Source organism: Capra hircus, assembly GCF_001704415.2.
Source record: "Capra hircus breed San Clemente chromosome X unlocalized genomic scaffold, ASM170441v1, whole genome shotgun sequence".
Classification (NCBI taxonomy): domain Eukaryota; kingdom Metazoa; phylum Chordata; class Mammalia; order Artiodactyla; family Bovidae; genus Capra; species Capra hircus.
In genome coordinates, this window is record NW_017189517.1 from 1,980,957 (window position 1) to 1,997,885 (window position 16,929).

A 16,929-nucleotide genomic window follows, 5' to 3' on the forward strand; every position below is an offset into this window, starting at 1 on the left:
GTGCATGCTTATAGTATACTGGTATGGGACTGGGATTCACAAAACCAGGATTCAAGTCCCCACCTCCATTTTTGGTTGCAGCTTTAGCACCCGAGTTAAATCTCTTAATAAAAAACTTTTTTAAATTACTGTTTTTATTAGCTTTTTAAGTTTCAAAAGCTTAGCTAGGTGCTTCCACATACATTTATCTCATTTCATTCTCAGCACAAGCTTGCAGAGTAACTCCTGCTTTAAACTACTAAAAATATGGACAAAATATATGAAACAATGGTTTTTAAGACTCTGGCCTTTAGGTATTGAAGACAGAGATCACTAAGAGACAAGAACCAAATGAAATGATCACTGTGATTTCCCCAGCATATTGCCTGGAGACAGAGGGGAATGCTCCAGCCCCTTTCCTAAGGGATTTTTGTTTGTCTAAATCTCTTTCTTTTACAATGTGGGAGAACAGCCATCCAATTCAGGAGTTTTCTAACACTTTTAAACTTTCAAAGAGCAGGTTCAAATTTAAAGGGAAAAATTAGTTGTTTTCACATCTCTGATTGCAATCTTCTTTCCTTTGGCAGCCATGAGAATGTTTCCAGGTGGCTGTTACCAGAGAGCTGATTTCAATGTTTAGATGGATGCCTCCTGAGCAGCATGTCGTCTTTTATGTACAACTGTTCAGGGCTTTTCAAGACCTTTAAGTTCTTATTAAAATAGTCTATTGTGGAATGCTCTGTTATCATTGCTAAGTGCTATTAAATCTTCAGGAGTTGGATTTTACAGCACTTAGCAAATGTAAAAAGAGCATTCTACATCTGCCTCCTCACTTCTCCCGTGTTACCAGCCTACTTTTTCCAACACTCATTACTTTTTCTTTGGCCTATTGCAATAGGTATCTAACTGGTGCTCAATGATTCTTTGATAAATGAATGTAAGACTTCACGCTAACCTTAGATTCATTAAGGGGAAGAACTAGGTTTTACCTGTTTTCTACCATGCACAACATTTAGTACAATAGCTTACACAAAGAGACATTCTGTAAAATGTCTAGCACTTGGACCCAATTCTTCCAAACTGTTAACCCTTAGGCAAGGAAGTAGTTAATGGTTCTATGCCCTTTCCAATTACTCCATCTTCTGCCTTCAGTTTTATCTGTCCACTGCCCCATAATGAATAATAATTCAAGTTAAGTAAAAGATTGACCATGAAACTTTATCTTGAAACCACCCTAAAAGGCAAAGGGCTTCATTTTATAATATTTAAGAGTTGTTGCTCAGTTGCTCAGTTGTGTCCAACTCTTTGCCACCCCATGGACTATAGCCCACCAGGTTACCCTGTCCTTCACTATCTCCCAGAGTTTGCTCAGATTCATGTCCACTGAGTCGGTGATGCCATCCAGCCATCTTACCCTCCGTCACACCCTTCTCTTCTTGCCTTCAATCTTTCCTAGCATCAGGGTCTTTTCCAATGAGTCGGCTCTTCACATCAGGTGACCAAAGTATTGGAGCTTCCAGTTCCGATCACCTCAGTCTCCTCACCAGAAACAAGTGACTTTATGCAGAGTAGTTCTTACTATCTCCACTCCAACTACCATAGTCTATAAGCCACTATCAGTTCTGGATTAGACTGATACTATAGTTAGCTATCTAACCACCAGTCACCAGCATTCTCCATACCCTTCAGTCCATCCTTTACATTAATCTATCACTTTAGAAGTGATATTTCTAAAATGTATACTAGATCATGTCACTCTATCCTTAAAATCCTTCAATGGCTTCCTGTTGTACCCAGAATAATAAACTCTTTACTACAGGCATACCTTGGAGATATTTTAGGTTCAGTTACAGGCTACCACCATGAAGTGAATATCACAATAAAGTGAGTGACACATAATTTTTGATTTCCCAGTGCATATAGAAGTTATGCTTATACTGCACTGTAGTCTATGAAGCGTGCAATAGTATTATGCCTAAAAATGTAAATAATTTAATTAGAATACTTTATTGCTAAAAAATGCCTACCATCATCTGAGCCTTCTGTGAGTTGTAATCTTTTTTTGCTGGTGGAGAGTTTCACCTTGGCATTGATGGCTGCTGACTGATCAAGGTGGTGGTTTCTGAAGGTTGAGGTGGCTGTGGCAATTTCTTAAAATTTAAGACAATAATGACGTTTGCATGCAGTGCTGTCTGATAGAATTTTACTCACAGTAGAACTTCTTTCAAAATTGGAGCCAATCCTCTCAAACCCTGCCGCTGGTTTAAAGTTTGTGTAATATTCTAAATCTTCTGTTGTCATTTCAACTGTCTCCATAACATCTTTACCAGGAGTAGATTCCATGTCACAAAACCACTTTCTGTGCACATCTCTAAGAAGCAACTCCCCACCCATTACAGTTTTATCATTAAGATTACAGTAATTCAGTCACATCTTCCGGCTCCAGTTCTAATTCTAGTTCTCTTGCTATTTCCACCACATCTTCAGTTACTTCTTCCATCAAAGTCTTGAGCCCCTTAGAGTCATCCATGAGGGTTAGAATCAACTTCTTCCCAACTCCTGGGAATGTTGGTATTTTGACCTCTTCCCATGAATCACAGATGTTCTTAATGGCATCTAGAATGGTGAATCTTTTCTAGAAGGTTTTCAATTGACTGTTCCCAGATCCATCAGAGGAATCACTATCTATGGTAGCTATAACCTTATTCATTGTATTTCTTAAATAATAAGTGGAAAATTGAAATGACTCTGATCCATGGGCTACAGAGAATGGCTGCTGTGTTAGCAGGCGTGAAAACATTAACAGCCATCAGAGCTCTTGCATGAACAGATGCATTGTCAATGAGCAGTAACATTTTGAAAGGAATCTTTTCTTTTTCTCTGACCAGTCAGTCTGAGTAGTGGGCTTAAACTATTCAGTAAACCATGTTGTTAAACAGATGTGCTGTCATCTAGGCTTTGCTGTTCCATTTATAGAGCACAGGAAGAGTAGAATTAGCATAATTCTTAAGGGACCTAGGAGTTTTAGAATGGTAAATGAGAATTTGCTTCACTTGAAAGTTGCCAGCTGCATTAGCCTGTAACAAGAGAGCCAGTCTGTCCTTTGAAGCTTTGAACACAGGCACTGAGTTCTCCTCTCTAGCTGTGAAATTCCTACATGTCATCTTCTTCCAATAGAAGGCTGTTTTATCTCCACGGAAAATCTGTTGCTTACTGTAGTCACTTTCATTAATGATTTTTGCTCGATCTTCTGGGTAACTTGCTGTAGCTTGTACAAGCCCTTGCTGCTTCTCTGTGCACTTTTATGTGATGGAGATGGCTCCTTTCTTTAAACCTTATGAACCAACCTCTGCCGGCTTCAAGTTTTTCTTCTACAGCTTCCTCACTTCTCTCGGCCTCCACAGGACTGAAGAGAATTAGGACCTTGCTCTGGGCTAGACATTGGCTTAAGGGAATGTCACAGCTGGTCTGATCTATCCAGACAAAACTCTCTTCATATCAGCAACAAATCTGTTTCACTTTCTTATCACTTGTGTGTTCACTGAAGTAGTACTTTCAATTTCCTTTAAGAACTTTACCTTTCATACACAACTTGGCTAACTGTTTAGGATGAGTTTAGCTTTTCACCTATCTCAGTTTTCAACATGCATTCCTCACTAAGCTTAATCACTTCTAACTCTTGATTTAAAGTGAGAGACTCTTCCTTTCACTTGAACACATAGAGGCCATTGTAGGGTTATTAACTGGTCTAATTTCAATATTGTTGTATCTCAGGAAATAGGGAGGCCCAAGGAAAGGGAGAGAGATTGAAGAACAACCACTCAGAACACCCACATTTATCAGTTAGCTTCGCCATCTTACTGGGGTACATCTTATATGTGGCACCCAAAAACAATGACAATAATAATATCAAAGATTACAGATTACCAAAACAAATAATGAAAAAGTTTTAAATTTTCCAAGAATTAAAAAAATGCAACACAGAGACACGAAATGACCAAATGCTGTTGGGAAAATGGCTTTGATAGACTTGCTCAATGCAGGGTTACCACAAAACTTCGATTTGTAAAAAACACAATGCATAGCACAATAATACAAAGTGTGATAAAATGAGGTACGCTGGTAAAGATGAAAGGCCCAACACAGTTTGCTTGTGTTTACCTCTCAGACTTCATTTCCTGTCCCTGCTTCTCCTTCATTTAATGGGCTCCGATCGTGCTTACCTTCTCTCCTCTGCTTGTACACACCAAGTCCATTTTCATCTCAGGGTCTTTGACTTGCTCTTCCTTATTTTGGAATGCTCTTCCCACGGGTGTTTGCATGGCAATCTCCTTCATATTGTTCAAATCTCAATTCAAATGTCAGAGAATGCTTGTTTTCCTAGCAACCCCAGGTGTGTGAGCTGTTTTATCTTCTTCGTAGCATTTATTGGTACCTGATATGTTTTGTTTACATATGTATCATACTTTGCCATCTTCAGAGTGTAATATTCTTGATGGCAAGATGTGCCTCGATCTTTGCCATCTCCTCGGCCACCTAGCATTCTCTCAGTCAATTAATATTTGATAACTAGCTGACTTCCATAGTTATTGTTGAGCATCTACTTTGGTACCAGGGTTATGTGCTAGATGCTGGGGTTTTAAAGTTATGGAAGACATAGTCTTTCCCCTAAAGAGTTCATGCTCTGTTTCAGGAGACAGAAGTGGAGAGAGAAAGTTCTCATGCGGTATTACAGGTGTCTGTCAGGAGGAAGCTCCAGGTGCGGGGGAAGCTCTGAGGAAGGGGGGCCCAAACCAGCCTGGCGCAGAGTGGGGAGAGAGGTCAGGGAAGGCTTTCCAGAAGAGGTTGTGATTGAGCTGGAGCTCTGGACTATAAAGATGTATGTACGGTGAGTGGGGTGGGAAAGGTCATTCTAGTCAGAGGAAAAGGCAAAAAACACCATTCTGGGAACTAGAATTAGTTTAGTGTGGTTAGGACATGGTATGGAAAGGAAGGATTAGGAGGTAATGGTGACAGGAAAAACAGATAATCAAGGCTGTTAATACTATGAGTAAAGAGTTTTGGAGTTATCCCATGGCAACTGGAGCTTCCCCAGTGGCTCAGTGATAAAGAATCTACCTGCAATGCAGGAGACACAGGAGATGGGGGTTCGATCCCCAGGTTGGGAAGATCTCCTGGAGGATGGCATGGTTACCCACTCCAGTATTCTTGCCTGGAGAAATCCCATGGACAGAGGAGTCTGGCAGGCTATAGTCCATGGGGTCCCAAAGAGTTGGACCTGACTGAAGTGACTGAACATGGCAACTGGCACTACATGGGAACTTTCAAGGAACACGTTGGGTTGTAACATACATTTTTCATCTATGAAGGTGAGAGGTTGCCATTAAGCCTAATCACCTGGGTTCGATCCCTGAGTTGGGAAGATCCCCTGGAGAAGCAAAAGGCTACCCACTCCAGTATTCCAGCCTGGAGAATTCCATGGATTCTATAGTCCATGGAGTCGCAAAGAGTTGGACACGACTGAGCAACTGTCACTTTCACTTTTTCACTTTAGCTGCCACAGATGCAAACACACTGATCCCCAGTCTCTGTGTCATACCTGGTGGGCACAGTCTTCATGACCAAACACCTACCAGAAAGATAAAGGGCTTTATCCACCATGTACTCCTCAGCAAAGCGAATGTGACAGAAGTTTTTTTTGCTCTTCCGAATAGCAATGATCTCTCCACACTGCTCAAATACCTCCACGATGATCTGCTCTGTCCCATTTTCAGGCAGGCCACCCACAAATACTGTTTTGCATCCTGGTGGTCGTTCTCGGGTGGCAGGAGGTGGAAGATCTAAGTGTAAGTGCAAAAGCATTTGAAATTAAAATGTTTGCTTGGGACAGACCTCTTAGAAACTTAACATGTCCCAGAGATAACCCTACTGTCCCCATCACGCTTTTGCTTTCGAGTCCCAGGAGCATGTGGCCCCTAAGATGCTCATCTCAGTTTCATAGCAAATTGGTTGCATGAACCTGAGATTTATTTTATTCAATGATATGGTGACTGTGATATATATATATATATATATAGGATAAAGACTCAGACCCATCAGCACCATCAAATGTTCTTTGATTTTGTTCTTTACTTTTGTTGTGACAACCCAGTCCAATTTCAGTCATTTTCCTAAAGAAGACAGTTAGTGGAAAGATATCCCACTGGGTTTAAACTCTTATTTTAGGGAATTCTTAGAACCTGGGTCCTTGTGAGAAGGATTTGTTTGTAGAGTTTGTGGTCATTGTATTCTCTCTGTTCATGTTTACTGAAAGAACTGTTTTGAGGTGAATTTGACAGTGAAGAGGTGAACAGTTACAAAAATATTTCAAGCCATCGGAATAATTTGCTTGACAGAGTCAGCCAGCGTACAGACCACCCTTTTCAGGTTTTTTGTTTTCTGATTCCAGTGAACTCTTCCTCTGATTCTTTGCTGGAGAGGTGAAGTCCAATCATGAGCATTTAGAGGAAAAGTAAGCTTGTCTGGGAAATCATTAAATAAAATGAGATGAATTTGGCTGTAGAGAGTTATTAAAAATCTACTTAATGAGACGATTCTTGGCCTGCTTTAAAAATGTGCTTTCTACTCACTTATCTTATACATAAAGCCTTTTGTATCTGCCAGCTCCATGTTGCTATTTATATGTTTCAAAGCATTTTCCAAGCAAAACTCTACAGTTCATAGCCCAACAAAACAAAGCATGATGGTCAATGGTTTTCTAGTGTTGGTTTTGTATCTGCAAGGATTTATTTTGTGTTATCCATTCTTCCCATTCAGCTTTTAACAATAATTCTCCCAGCTCAAGATTTGGAGAGCTCAACGAATGATTACAGTTCACATGCAAAAATAAATGAGTCTCACTTGTGGACTAGGCCAAGGCCCCCACTTGACTCTTATCCAAGTTGGCAAGCAGATGATTTGAGAGCTGCCTCAGTTATTAGCATCTTAAACTTCCTCATTTTGCTACCACTGTCTGTCCTCTTAGTGTGGGTCAGAATAATCAAATTCTCATGGTGCCTTTTCCCCTTCTATTTAGTCAATAAAAGGGGTGGAGGTATTCTGAGAACCTACAAAATTTCTCTTAAATTTTTAAATGTCTGTAATTTCAAGAACCCACTACTGTTTTTTTGTTCCATAGGAGAAGTTTAAAGGGAAAAGGAAGATAATTAAGTGAGAAGGAATCCGAAATGTCTTAGTCATCTACACTGGAGAGGTTGCAGTTTTAGTCAAAAAGGAAAATGTCCAGAATCTCTTGAGACTTTAACCTCTGAGTTTTTAGTAATTGGAAAAGATTCTAGACATCACTGTCAGTGATTCTCAACTCTGGCAGCACATTAGAATCAATTTGGGAGTCAAACAAACAATGCCTAGGTTTCACTCAGATGACTCTGATTTAGTGAATCTGGCGTGCAGCCTGTGCATTATTATTATTTTTTTTACAGCTCCTCAGGCAACTCTGATGTACAGCTCTGGTTGAAAACCACTGACTTGGCCTAAGCTTCTAATATTACAGGGAAAAAACCTTAGCTGAGTGAGGTTGGGTGACTTACTCAAGGTCACCAAGTCAGACAGAAAGAGAAGGAACATGAATTTGGAGCAGCGAAACCTGGATTTAAACCTAAATTATGATTAAGATGTATAAAACTATTGTATGATCTTGGGAAAATTATATAACCTATGAGAACTTTGTTTTTTCACCTTAAAATAGGGATACTGTCCCATACTTTACAAGGGATATTGTGGGATAATCGATAATCTACTGCCTCTACTGCAATGTGGTACAATGCCTAGTACTAGATAGGTTCAGAATAAATTATAGTTATTATACGGTTATCGTTATTTACTACTATAGAACCCAGATTTCTTAATTACCAATCTGAGTCTTTCTAAAGTCCTACCACAAGTCTTGAAGGTGGAGTAGCTCCTCGTGGCCCTCCTGCACCCTCACAGCCGCAGCTCCTTGGACATGGGGTAGCTCGTCTTGGCCACTGCCCCTGACCTTGGGTGACGGGTAGGTCCTCTCGGCCATGCTTTTGTGTGGTGCGTAGCAGCCAGCGTGCTTCTGTGCGGTGTGTGGCAGCTGGTGCACTTCTGCATGGTGCGTGGGAGCTGGCGTGCTTCTGCACGGTCTGTTGCAGCCGTTCAATGTCAGGAGGGGTGGCCCTGATGAGATACCCCTCATCCAAGATAAGGAGCAGCAGCTGTGCTTTGCTGGAGCAGCAGTGAAGAGATACCCCATGACCAAGGTAAGAGAAACCGAAGTAAGAGGGTAGGTGTTGTGAGAGGGCATCAGAGGGCAGACACACTGAAACCATAATCACAGAAAACTAGCCAATCTGATCACATGGACCACAGCCTCGTCTAACTCAATGAAACTAAGCCATGCCATGTGGGGGCCACCCAAGACGGGAAGGTCACGGTGGAGAGGTCTGACAGAATGTGGTCCACTGGAGAAGGGAATGGCAAACCACTTCAGTATTCTTGCCTTGAGAACCCCATGAACAGTATGAAAAGGAAAAATGATAGGATACTGAAAGAGGAACTCCCCAGGTCGGTAAGTGCCCAATATGCTACTGGAGATCAGTGGAGAAATAACTCCAGAAAGCAGGGATGGAGCCAAAGCAAAAACAATACCGAGTTGTGGATGTGACTGGTGATAGAAGCAAGGTCCGATGCTGTAAAGAGCAATATTGCATAGGAACCTGGAATGTTAGGTCCATGAATCAAGGCAAATTGGAAGTGGTCAAACAGGAGAAGGCAAGAGTGAACGTCGACATTCTAGGAATCACTGAACTAAAATGGAGTGGAATCGGTGAACTTAACTCAGATGACCATTATATCTACTACTGCGGGCAGGAATCCCTTAGAAGAAGTGGAGTAGCCATTATGATCAACAAAAGAGTCTGAAATGCAGTACTTGGATGCAATCTCAAAAATGACAGAATGATCTCTGTTCATTTCCAAGGCAAACCATTCAATGTCACAGTAATCCAAGTCTATGCCCCAACCAGTAACACTGAAGAAGCTGAAGTTGAACGGTTCTATGAAGACCTACAAGATCTTTTACAACTAACACCCACAAAAGATGTCCTTTTCATTACGGGGACTGGAATGCAAAGGTAGGAAGTCAAGAAACACCTGGAGTAACAGGCAAATTTGGCCTTGGAGTACAGAATGAAGCAGGCCAAAGGCTAATAGAGTTTTGCCAAGAGAATGCACTGGTCATAGCAAACACCCTCCTCCAACAACACAAGAGAAGACTCTACACATGGACATCACCAGATGGTCAACACCAAAATCAGACTGATTATATTCTTTGCAGCCAAAGATGGAGAAGCTCTATACAGTCAGCAAAAACAAGACTAGGAGCTGACTGTGGCTCAGATCATGAACTCCTTATTGCCAAATTCAGACTTAAATTGAAGAAAAGTAGGGAAAACCACTAGACCATTCAGGTATGACCTAAATCAAATTCCTTATGATTATACAGTGGAAGTGAGAAATAGATTTAAGGGACTAGATCTGATAGACAGAGTGCCTGATGAACTATGTACAGAGGTTTGTGACACTGTACAGGAGAAGGGGATCAAGACCATCCCCAAGAAAAAGAAATGCAAAAAAGCAAAATGGCTCTCTGGGAAGGCCTTACAAATAGCTGTGAAAAAAAGAGAAGTGAAAAGCAAAGGAGAAAAGGAAAGATACACCCATCTGAATGCAGAGTTCCAAAGAATAGCAAGGAGAGATAAGAAAGCCTTCCTCAGTGATCAATGCAAAGACACAGAGGAAAACAACAGAATGGGAAAGACTAGAGATCTCTTCAAGAAAATCAGAGATACCAAGGGAACATTTCATGCAAAGATGGGCTCGATAAAGGACAGAAATGGTATGGACCTAACAGAAGCAGAAGATATTAACAAGAGGTGGCAAGAGTACACAGAAGAACTACACAAGAAAGATCTTCACGATCCAGATCAACATGATGGTGTGATCACTCACCTAGAGCCAGACATCCTGGAATGTGAAGTCAAGTGGGCCTTAGAAAGCATCACTACGAACAAAGCTAGTGGAGGTGAAGGAATTCCAGTTGAGCTGTTTCAAATCCTGAAAGATGATGCTGTGAAAGTGCTGCACTCAATATGCCAGCAAATTTGGAAAACTCAGCAGTGGCCACAGGACTGGAAAAGGTCAGTTTTCATTCCAATACCAAAGAAAGGCAACGCCAAAGAATGCTCAAACTACCACACAATTGCACTCATCTCACATGCTAGTAAAGTAACGCTCAAAATTATCCAAGCAATACGTGAACCGTGAATTTCCAGATGTTCAAGCTGGTTTTGGAAAAGGCAGAGGAACCAGAGATCAAATTGCCAACATCCGCTGGATCATGGAAAAAGCGAGAGAGTTCCAGAAAAACATCTATTTCTGCTTTATTGACTATGCCAAAGCCTTTGTATGTGGATCTCAATCAACTGAGGAAAATTCTTCAAGAGATGGGAATACCAGAGCTCCTGACCTGCCTCTTGAGAAACCTATATGCAGGTCAGGAAGCAACAGTTAGAACTGGACATGGAACAACAGACTGGTTCCAAATAGGAAAAGGAGTACATCAAGGCTGTATATCATCACCCTGCTTATTTAACTTCTATGCAGAGTACATCATGAGAAACGCTGGGCTGCAAGAAGCACAAGCTGGAATCAAGATTGCCATGAGAAATATCAATAACCTCAGATATGCAGATGAAGAGGAACTAAAGAGCCTCTTGATAAAAGTGAAAGAGGAGAGTGAAAAAGTTGGCCTAAAGCTCAACATTCAGAAAATGAAGATCATGGCATCTGGTCCCGTCACTTCATGGGAAATACATGGGGAAACAGTAGAAACAGTGTCGGACTTTATTTTGGGGGGCTCCAAAAGCACTGCAGATGTTGATAGCAGCCATGAAATTAAAAGATGCTTACTTCTTGGAAGGAAAGTTATGACCAACCTAGATAGCATATTCAGAGAAGGTGATGGCACCCCACTCCAGTACTCTTGCCTGGAAAATCCCATGGATGGAGGTGCCTGGTGGGCTGAAGTCCATGGGGTTGCGAAGAGTTGGACACAACTGAGAGACTTCACTTTCACTTTTCAGTTTCATGCATTGGAGAAGGAAATGGCAACCCACTCCAGTGTTCTTGCCTGAAGAATCCCAGGGACAGGGGAGCCTGGTGGGCTGCTGTCTATGGGGTCGCACAGAGTTGGACATGACTGAAGTGACTTAGCAGCAGCAGCAGCAGCAGCAGATAGCATATTAAAAAGCGGAGACATTACTTTGCCAACAAAGGTCTGTCTAGTCAAGGCTCTGGTTTTTCCAGTGGTCATGGATGGATGTGAGAGTTGGACTATGAAGAAAGCTGAGCACCGAAGAATTGATGCTTTTGAACTGTGGTGTTGGAGAAGACTCTTGAGAGTCCCTTGGACTGCAAGGAGATCCAACCAGTCCATCCTAAAGGAGATCAGTCCTGGGTGTTCATTGGAAGGACTGATGCTGAAGCTGAAACTCCAATACTTTGGCCACCTCATGCGAAGAGTTGACTCATTGGAAAAGACCCTGATGCTGGGAGAGATTGGGGGCAGGAGGAGAAGAAGATGACAGAGGATGAGATGGCTGGACGGCATCACTGACTTGATGGACATGAGTTTAAGTAAACTCCGGAATTGGTGATGGACAGGGAGGCCTGGCATGCTGTGATTCATGGGGTCACAAAGAGTCGGACACGACTGAGCGATTGACCTGAACTGAAGTGAACCACAAGTCTGGAATGGAGTGAGAACTAACACCTGGACTTCCAAACTCTCAGTTCCTTGCCTTATTCAGATCTTTAAATAAGGCTGGGTGTGGGAAGGGATCACTCTTAGTGCTAGAGAAAGCATTAGTGAACTGAACTTGGGTCAGCTCCTCTACCGCCTACCAGCTCCAGCAGTAAAGCCAATCTCCCAAAACCCACGGTGTGCTGAAGGAAAGTGAATGTGAGAGTGTTAGTTGCTCAGTCGTGTCTGACTCTGTGACCTCATGGACTCTTGCCCATCAGGATCTTTTGTCCATGGAATTCTCCAGGCAAGAATACTGGAGTGGGCTGCCATTTCCTTCTCCAGGGGATCTTCTCGACTCAGGGATTGAACCCTGGTCTCACCCATTGCAGGCAGATTCTTTACCATCTGAGCCACCAGGGAAGTACAGCAATTATTGAAGGGACCAAGCAAGGGATGCTCAAAAGACCTGAACTCCCCAATGGCTTTCATGGAAGGGTTTTTAAAGGCCACATTTGAGGTGAGGGCTGCCGGGAGCATGACTTTCTTCTGACTGGTTGGTGGGGAGGTAACAGGGTGGTGTTTGGGGAGTCTTAATCATCAACCTTCTGGTTCCAACCAGTCTGGGGTCTACATGTGGTGAGCAGGTAGTCACCATCTTCTACCTGGGATGAGGGGAGGGTCAGGGAGAAGGGGGTGTCAGCTTTTGCATAACAGCTCAAAGATCTGTGTCAGATTGTTATGCAGATTCCTTGAGGAGGAATTAGCACTCTGCTTTATTGCTTAATTATTATTGTTCAACCTGTCTTTCTTAACTGCTTTTCCTTTCTTTCTGTATGCTATCACTTCTACAATTATTAATTATAACTGCTTGTACCTGCTCTTTGGCACTCACGGAAGGCCTAGGAGACCAAAACCTTTTCCTGCAAACAAGAAATAGGGGACATGGAGGGACTTTTGTAGCCTGTAGGGCCCCGAAGGGTTCTACTCGGTCTAGAAAACATCTAGAGTCATGTTTTCAAATCTAAGGCTTTAGAATAGAATCCTGTTGTTGAATCCTTCTGAAGTTTACTATTAAAAGAATTCAATGGTAAATAATCTTCTTGTGAAGCAAATAATCACCTTTTTATATAATGTGAGTTAAATCTAGTTAGGTCTACCTTTAAGTCCATTGAGAGACTCTAAAGAGTGTAGTTCCATGGAATACCGACAATACAAAGGCTCTTTCCCTTAACTACATCTGTGGGATTGAAAAATTCTGTGATAAATCACCATCCTGTTTAGATGCTGTGATTATTCTGTGGTGATTGTCTGCTAAGTAAAGGAGCATAAAAGCCACCAAGAGTAGTGTCAAGAATACCGGGGATTTATTTATTTTCCTTAGGTAAATGTAGCATTTACTGAGATTTAGGTGTATTGCCACCAGCAAGGCAATGGGCTGTACTATCTTCCTTAATGGATAGTACTTGTTCCTTAATTGGCAGCTCAAAGCACTTTGCTGTCTGGGCCTGATCTTCCAATCCCACAGAAATACAGTGATCTGGGCACAGCAATGGTAACTCCATGGGAGAGCAAATTCAAAGTCCACCTATTAATCAGGTAATGTGCTAAGCTCCTGTAACACCCCAATCACCACTCCTGGATGGAGAAGAAGAAACTTCTGTGTAAAAAGATTTAAGATAACTGGGAATAAAAAGCACTCTAATCTCTGGTAATGGAAAAGGAGGAGCTTTTGGTAATTCTAATTACAACTAAGCAGCCGCTCTAGGGAGCTGTGTTGGGACAATCAGCATTCAGATCAAAGTCACTGCTGATCTTGGAGAAGTGAGGCAGGGAGCAGCACATCAAATAAACCACTTCCACCAATAAACCACTTGCACCCTGTTTTTCAAAGGGGCATCACAGACCACTCAACTGGTTTGCCAGAATTTGCATACTGCAAAATCGTTGAGTTGATTTCATCAGACAGCCCAAGATTGAAGGTGCCCTAGACAATCAGCAGGGGTCGGGTATATTTTAATGTAATCCCAACTGATTGGAAGTAATCAGAAGGCCAGTGAATCTATTAATTTATCCACTTTCTCTAATTTTCTTTATAGAGTCCAGCCCTAAGAGCCAAAATAAGTTCAGCGGGTTTTGAGATGGTAAAATGAAATGATTGCTCTTTTTCTGGCTCCTGGGTGCCTCCCCACATGCCTGCACACAAATATCAGATGATATCCACCATTTACTCCACACTCACTGTTATTTCACAGTAGATGAAAAATGTAACCTCTCCACACAGAAGGTCTATTAGCTGAAGTGAAAAATCACAGAATTGACTTCTCTGGAGAGAGGGTGTTGTTTCTCTTCTTACACCAACTGAGGACTGTTAATTGGGAATGCAGTAAATCTCTGATAGCCACCTTGTGACAAAAATGTACCTGTGTTCCAGAGAGCTTTCTTTTGCCATTATCTCTGACTCTTAGGCTGCCCTTGTGGCTCAGATGGTAAAGAAACTGCTTGCAATGCAGGAGACACAGGTTCAATCCTTGGGTCAAGAAGATTACCCATGAGGAGGGCATAGCAACCTACTCCAGTATTCTTGCCTGGAAAATTCCATGGACAGAGGAGCCTGGCAGGCTACAGTCCATGGGGTCACAAAGAGTCGGACATGACTGAGCGACTAACACTTTCACTGACTCCTAGGCATGCACAGTCTAGTTGGGTCCATTGGATTTTTAGACCAGAACTGATTTTGCTGGGTCTAGATCAGAGAGGTTAAGCTACTTACCCCGGATTTCATGGCTATTTAGTGACAGAGATCTGGGATATGACAACAGGCCTATGTTGCTTTGGGGTTCTTAATTATTATACCCATACTGCCTGTTTCATTAAAGGCACAAAACTCTACTCATTTGCTCTTGCTTTTCCTAATATACATTTTTAGGGACTTTTGCCTAGGTGAACAATTATTCTGATAGCTCCATTTTTAATGTCAAGAATCATGTTTTTGGAAATGGATGAAACCTTGTAAGTATCTAGGCTAAGCTAACCCGATAGCCTCACTTACAGACAAGGAAACAGACCCAGGAAGGTCATGTGACTAGCCCAAGATTCCCTCAGGTGATAGAGCTGGGGTAAAACACAGTTACCTTGATTTTAACCTGGTACTTTGCTCACTATTAATACTGCAGTACTGTTGTTGCACATTTGATGTAGATCCACCTAGAAAAGTCTAGTGGTCAGTTGGCTGTATGTGTCTGAGCTCAGAAGAGAGCCATGGACTGAAAAAATAGATTAGGAAGTGGTCAGCATATGGTGTAATTACCTCATGTTCTCTTGACTTCTAGACCTCTGACTTCTCCCGTATTCATTCAACATCCATCCATCCCTCTACCATTTGTAAATATTTATTGAACATGCACTATATGTCATATACTTTTCTCAGTGCTGGGGATATATTAGTGAACCAAACTGACAAAATTCCTCCTTTTGTGGAGTTTGTGTGTTCATGCACGTGTGTTCAATCATGTTCAATTCTTTGAGACTCCACGGACTGTAGCCCACCAGGCTCCTCTGTCCATGGGATTCTCCAGGCAAGAATACTGGAGTGGGTTGCTGTTTCCTACTCCAGGGGATCTTCCTGATCCAGGGATCAAACCTGGGTCTCTTAGGTCTCCTGCAGGCAGGTTCTTTACTACTAGCACCACCTGGGAAGCCCCTTTGTGGTGTTTACATTCTATAAATTGCTTGTTAAAAGGTAGTATTAAGTGAAAAATAGAGAGGTAAATATAACTGTGAATGTGGCAGCGAGGACTGAACTTTTAAATAGGTTGTCAGGGTTACTGAGGAAGAGACATTTGAGCAAAGACTTGAAGGAAGCGGGTGAGTTAGCCAGGCAAATATTTAGGGGAAGAGTATTCCAGGCAGAGAAAAGAGCCAATACGAAGGCCCTGTGATGGAAGAGTGCCTAGAATGTTCATGGAACTTCATGGAGGCCCATATAACGGGAACAATGGGTGTTGCAAAGGAGAGTTGTAAGAGACAAAGTCAAAGAGACAGTATGAGAAAGGGAGGCCTTTCTGTGCCTTTAAACAGACTTTGGCCTTTATTTTGAGTAAAATAGGGAGTCATTAATGGGTTTTAAGTAGAGGAGGGACATGATCTGACTTAGGTTTTAAAAAGGATCACTCTTGTCTGCTCTCTTGAGAAGACATTGTAGGGGGTAAGGGTGAAAGAGGAAGCACAATTAGAAGAATATTGCGATAGTTCAGAAAACGTATTATGGTGGGTATAAACTGGGTCATGGCAGTAATTATCATGAAAACGGTAGAATTCTAGTTATATATTTTAAGGTAGATTTGACAGAGTTTTCTAACAGATTAAATATGGTGTGTGAGGGAAAGAGAGTAGGTTAAGGATTACTCTTAAGTTTTGGCTGATTAATTGAAAGGATGCAGTTGCCATTATCTGAGATGGAGAAGGATATTAGGGGAGAAGGTTTGGGGACAAATATTAGGGGTTTTGTTTTGAACATATTAAATATGAGATGTCTATTTGATATCTAAGTAGAGATATCAAATAAGCGGTGGGATATGAGTTCAGGGTTCAGAGACAGGCTCTGAGGTAGAAATGTAATTTGGAGTATCAATAGCATGGGGCTTCCCAGATGGCTAGTGGTAAAGAACCACCTGCCAATTCAGATGTCAGTTCGAGCCCCAGGTTGGTGAGATCCCCTGGAAAAGGAAATGGCAACTCACTCCAGTATTCTTGCCTGGAAAGTCCCACGGACACAGGAGCCTGGAGGGTTATGGTTCATGGGGTTACAAAAGAGTCAGACACAACTTAGTGAGTGACTAAAACAACAACAAACAACAATCACTGGCATACTTTTTTCCAGTATGAGTACAGACAGAGAAGAGGTCCAAGGACTGAGTCACATGACTCTCCAATAATAAGAAGTCAGTGAGAACAGAAGGTTATCAGCAAAGCAGATTGAAAAGGAACAACCAGTGTGGGGAGCAAAACCAAATAAATAGTGTAGTGTCCTGGAAGTCAAGTGAAGAAAGTATATCAATGAGTAAGGAGTAGTCAACTGTGTCATTCAGAGCTCTTGGGTCAATCAGGAAAAGACTTGAGAC

At 42.0% G+C, this 16,929-nt stretch overlaps 1 protein-coding gene across 3 annotated transcripts in view; it reads right to left on the reverse strand.

Annotated features, from left to right (window-relative positions):
* The window catches only part of ENOX2 (ecto-NOX disulfide-thiol exchanger 2), an 82,543-nt gene that overhangs the window by 45,090 nt on the left and 20,524 nt on the right, over positions 1-16,929 (reverse strand). For all 3 annotated transcript variants that reach the window (XM_018044265.1, XM_018044264.1, XM_018044266.1), the window contains exon 3: positions 5,613-5,819. In XM_018044265.1, the coding sequence (XP_017899754.1) occupies positions 5,613-5,819 (207 nt within the window). The remainder of the gene's footprint in view (positions 1-5,612; positions 5,820-16,929) is intronic.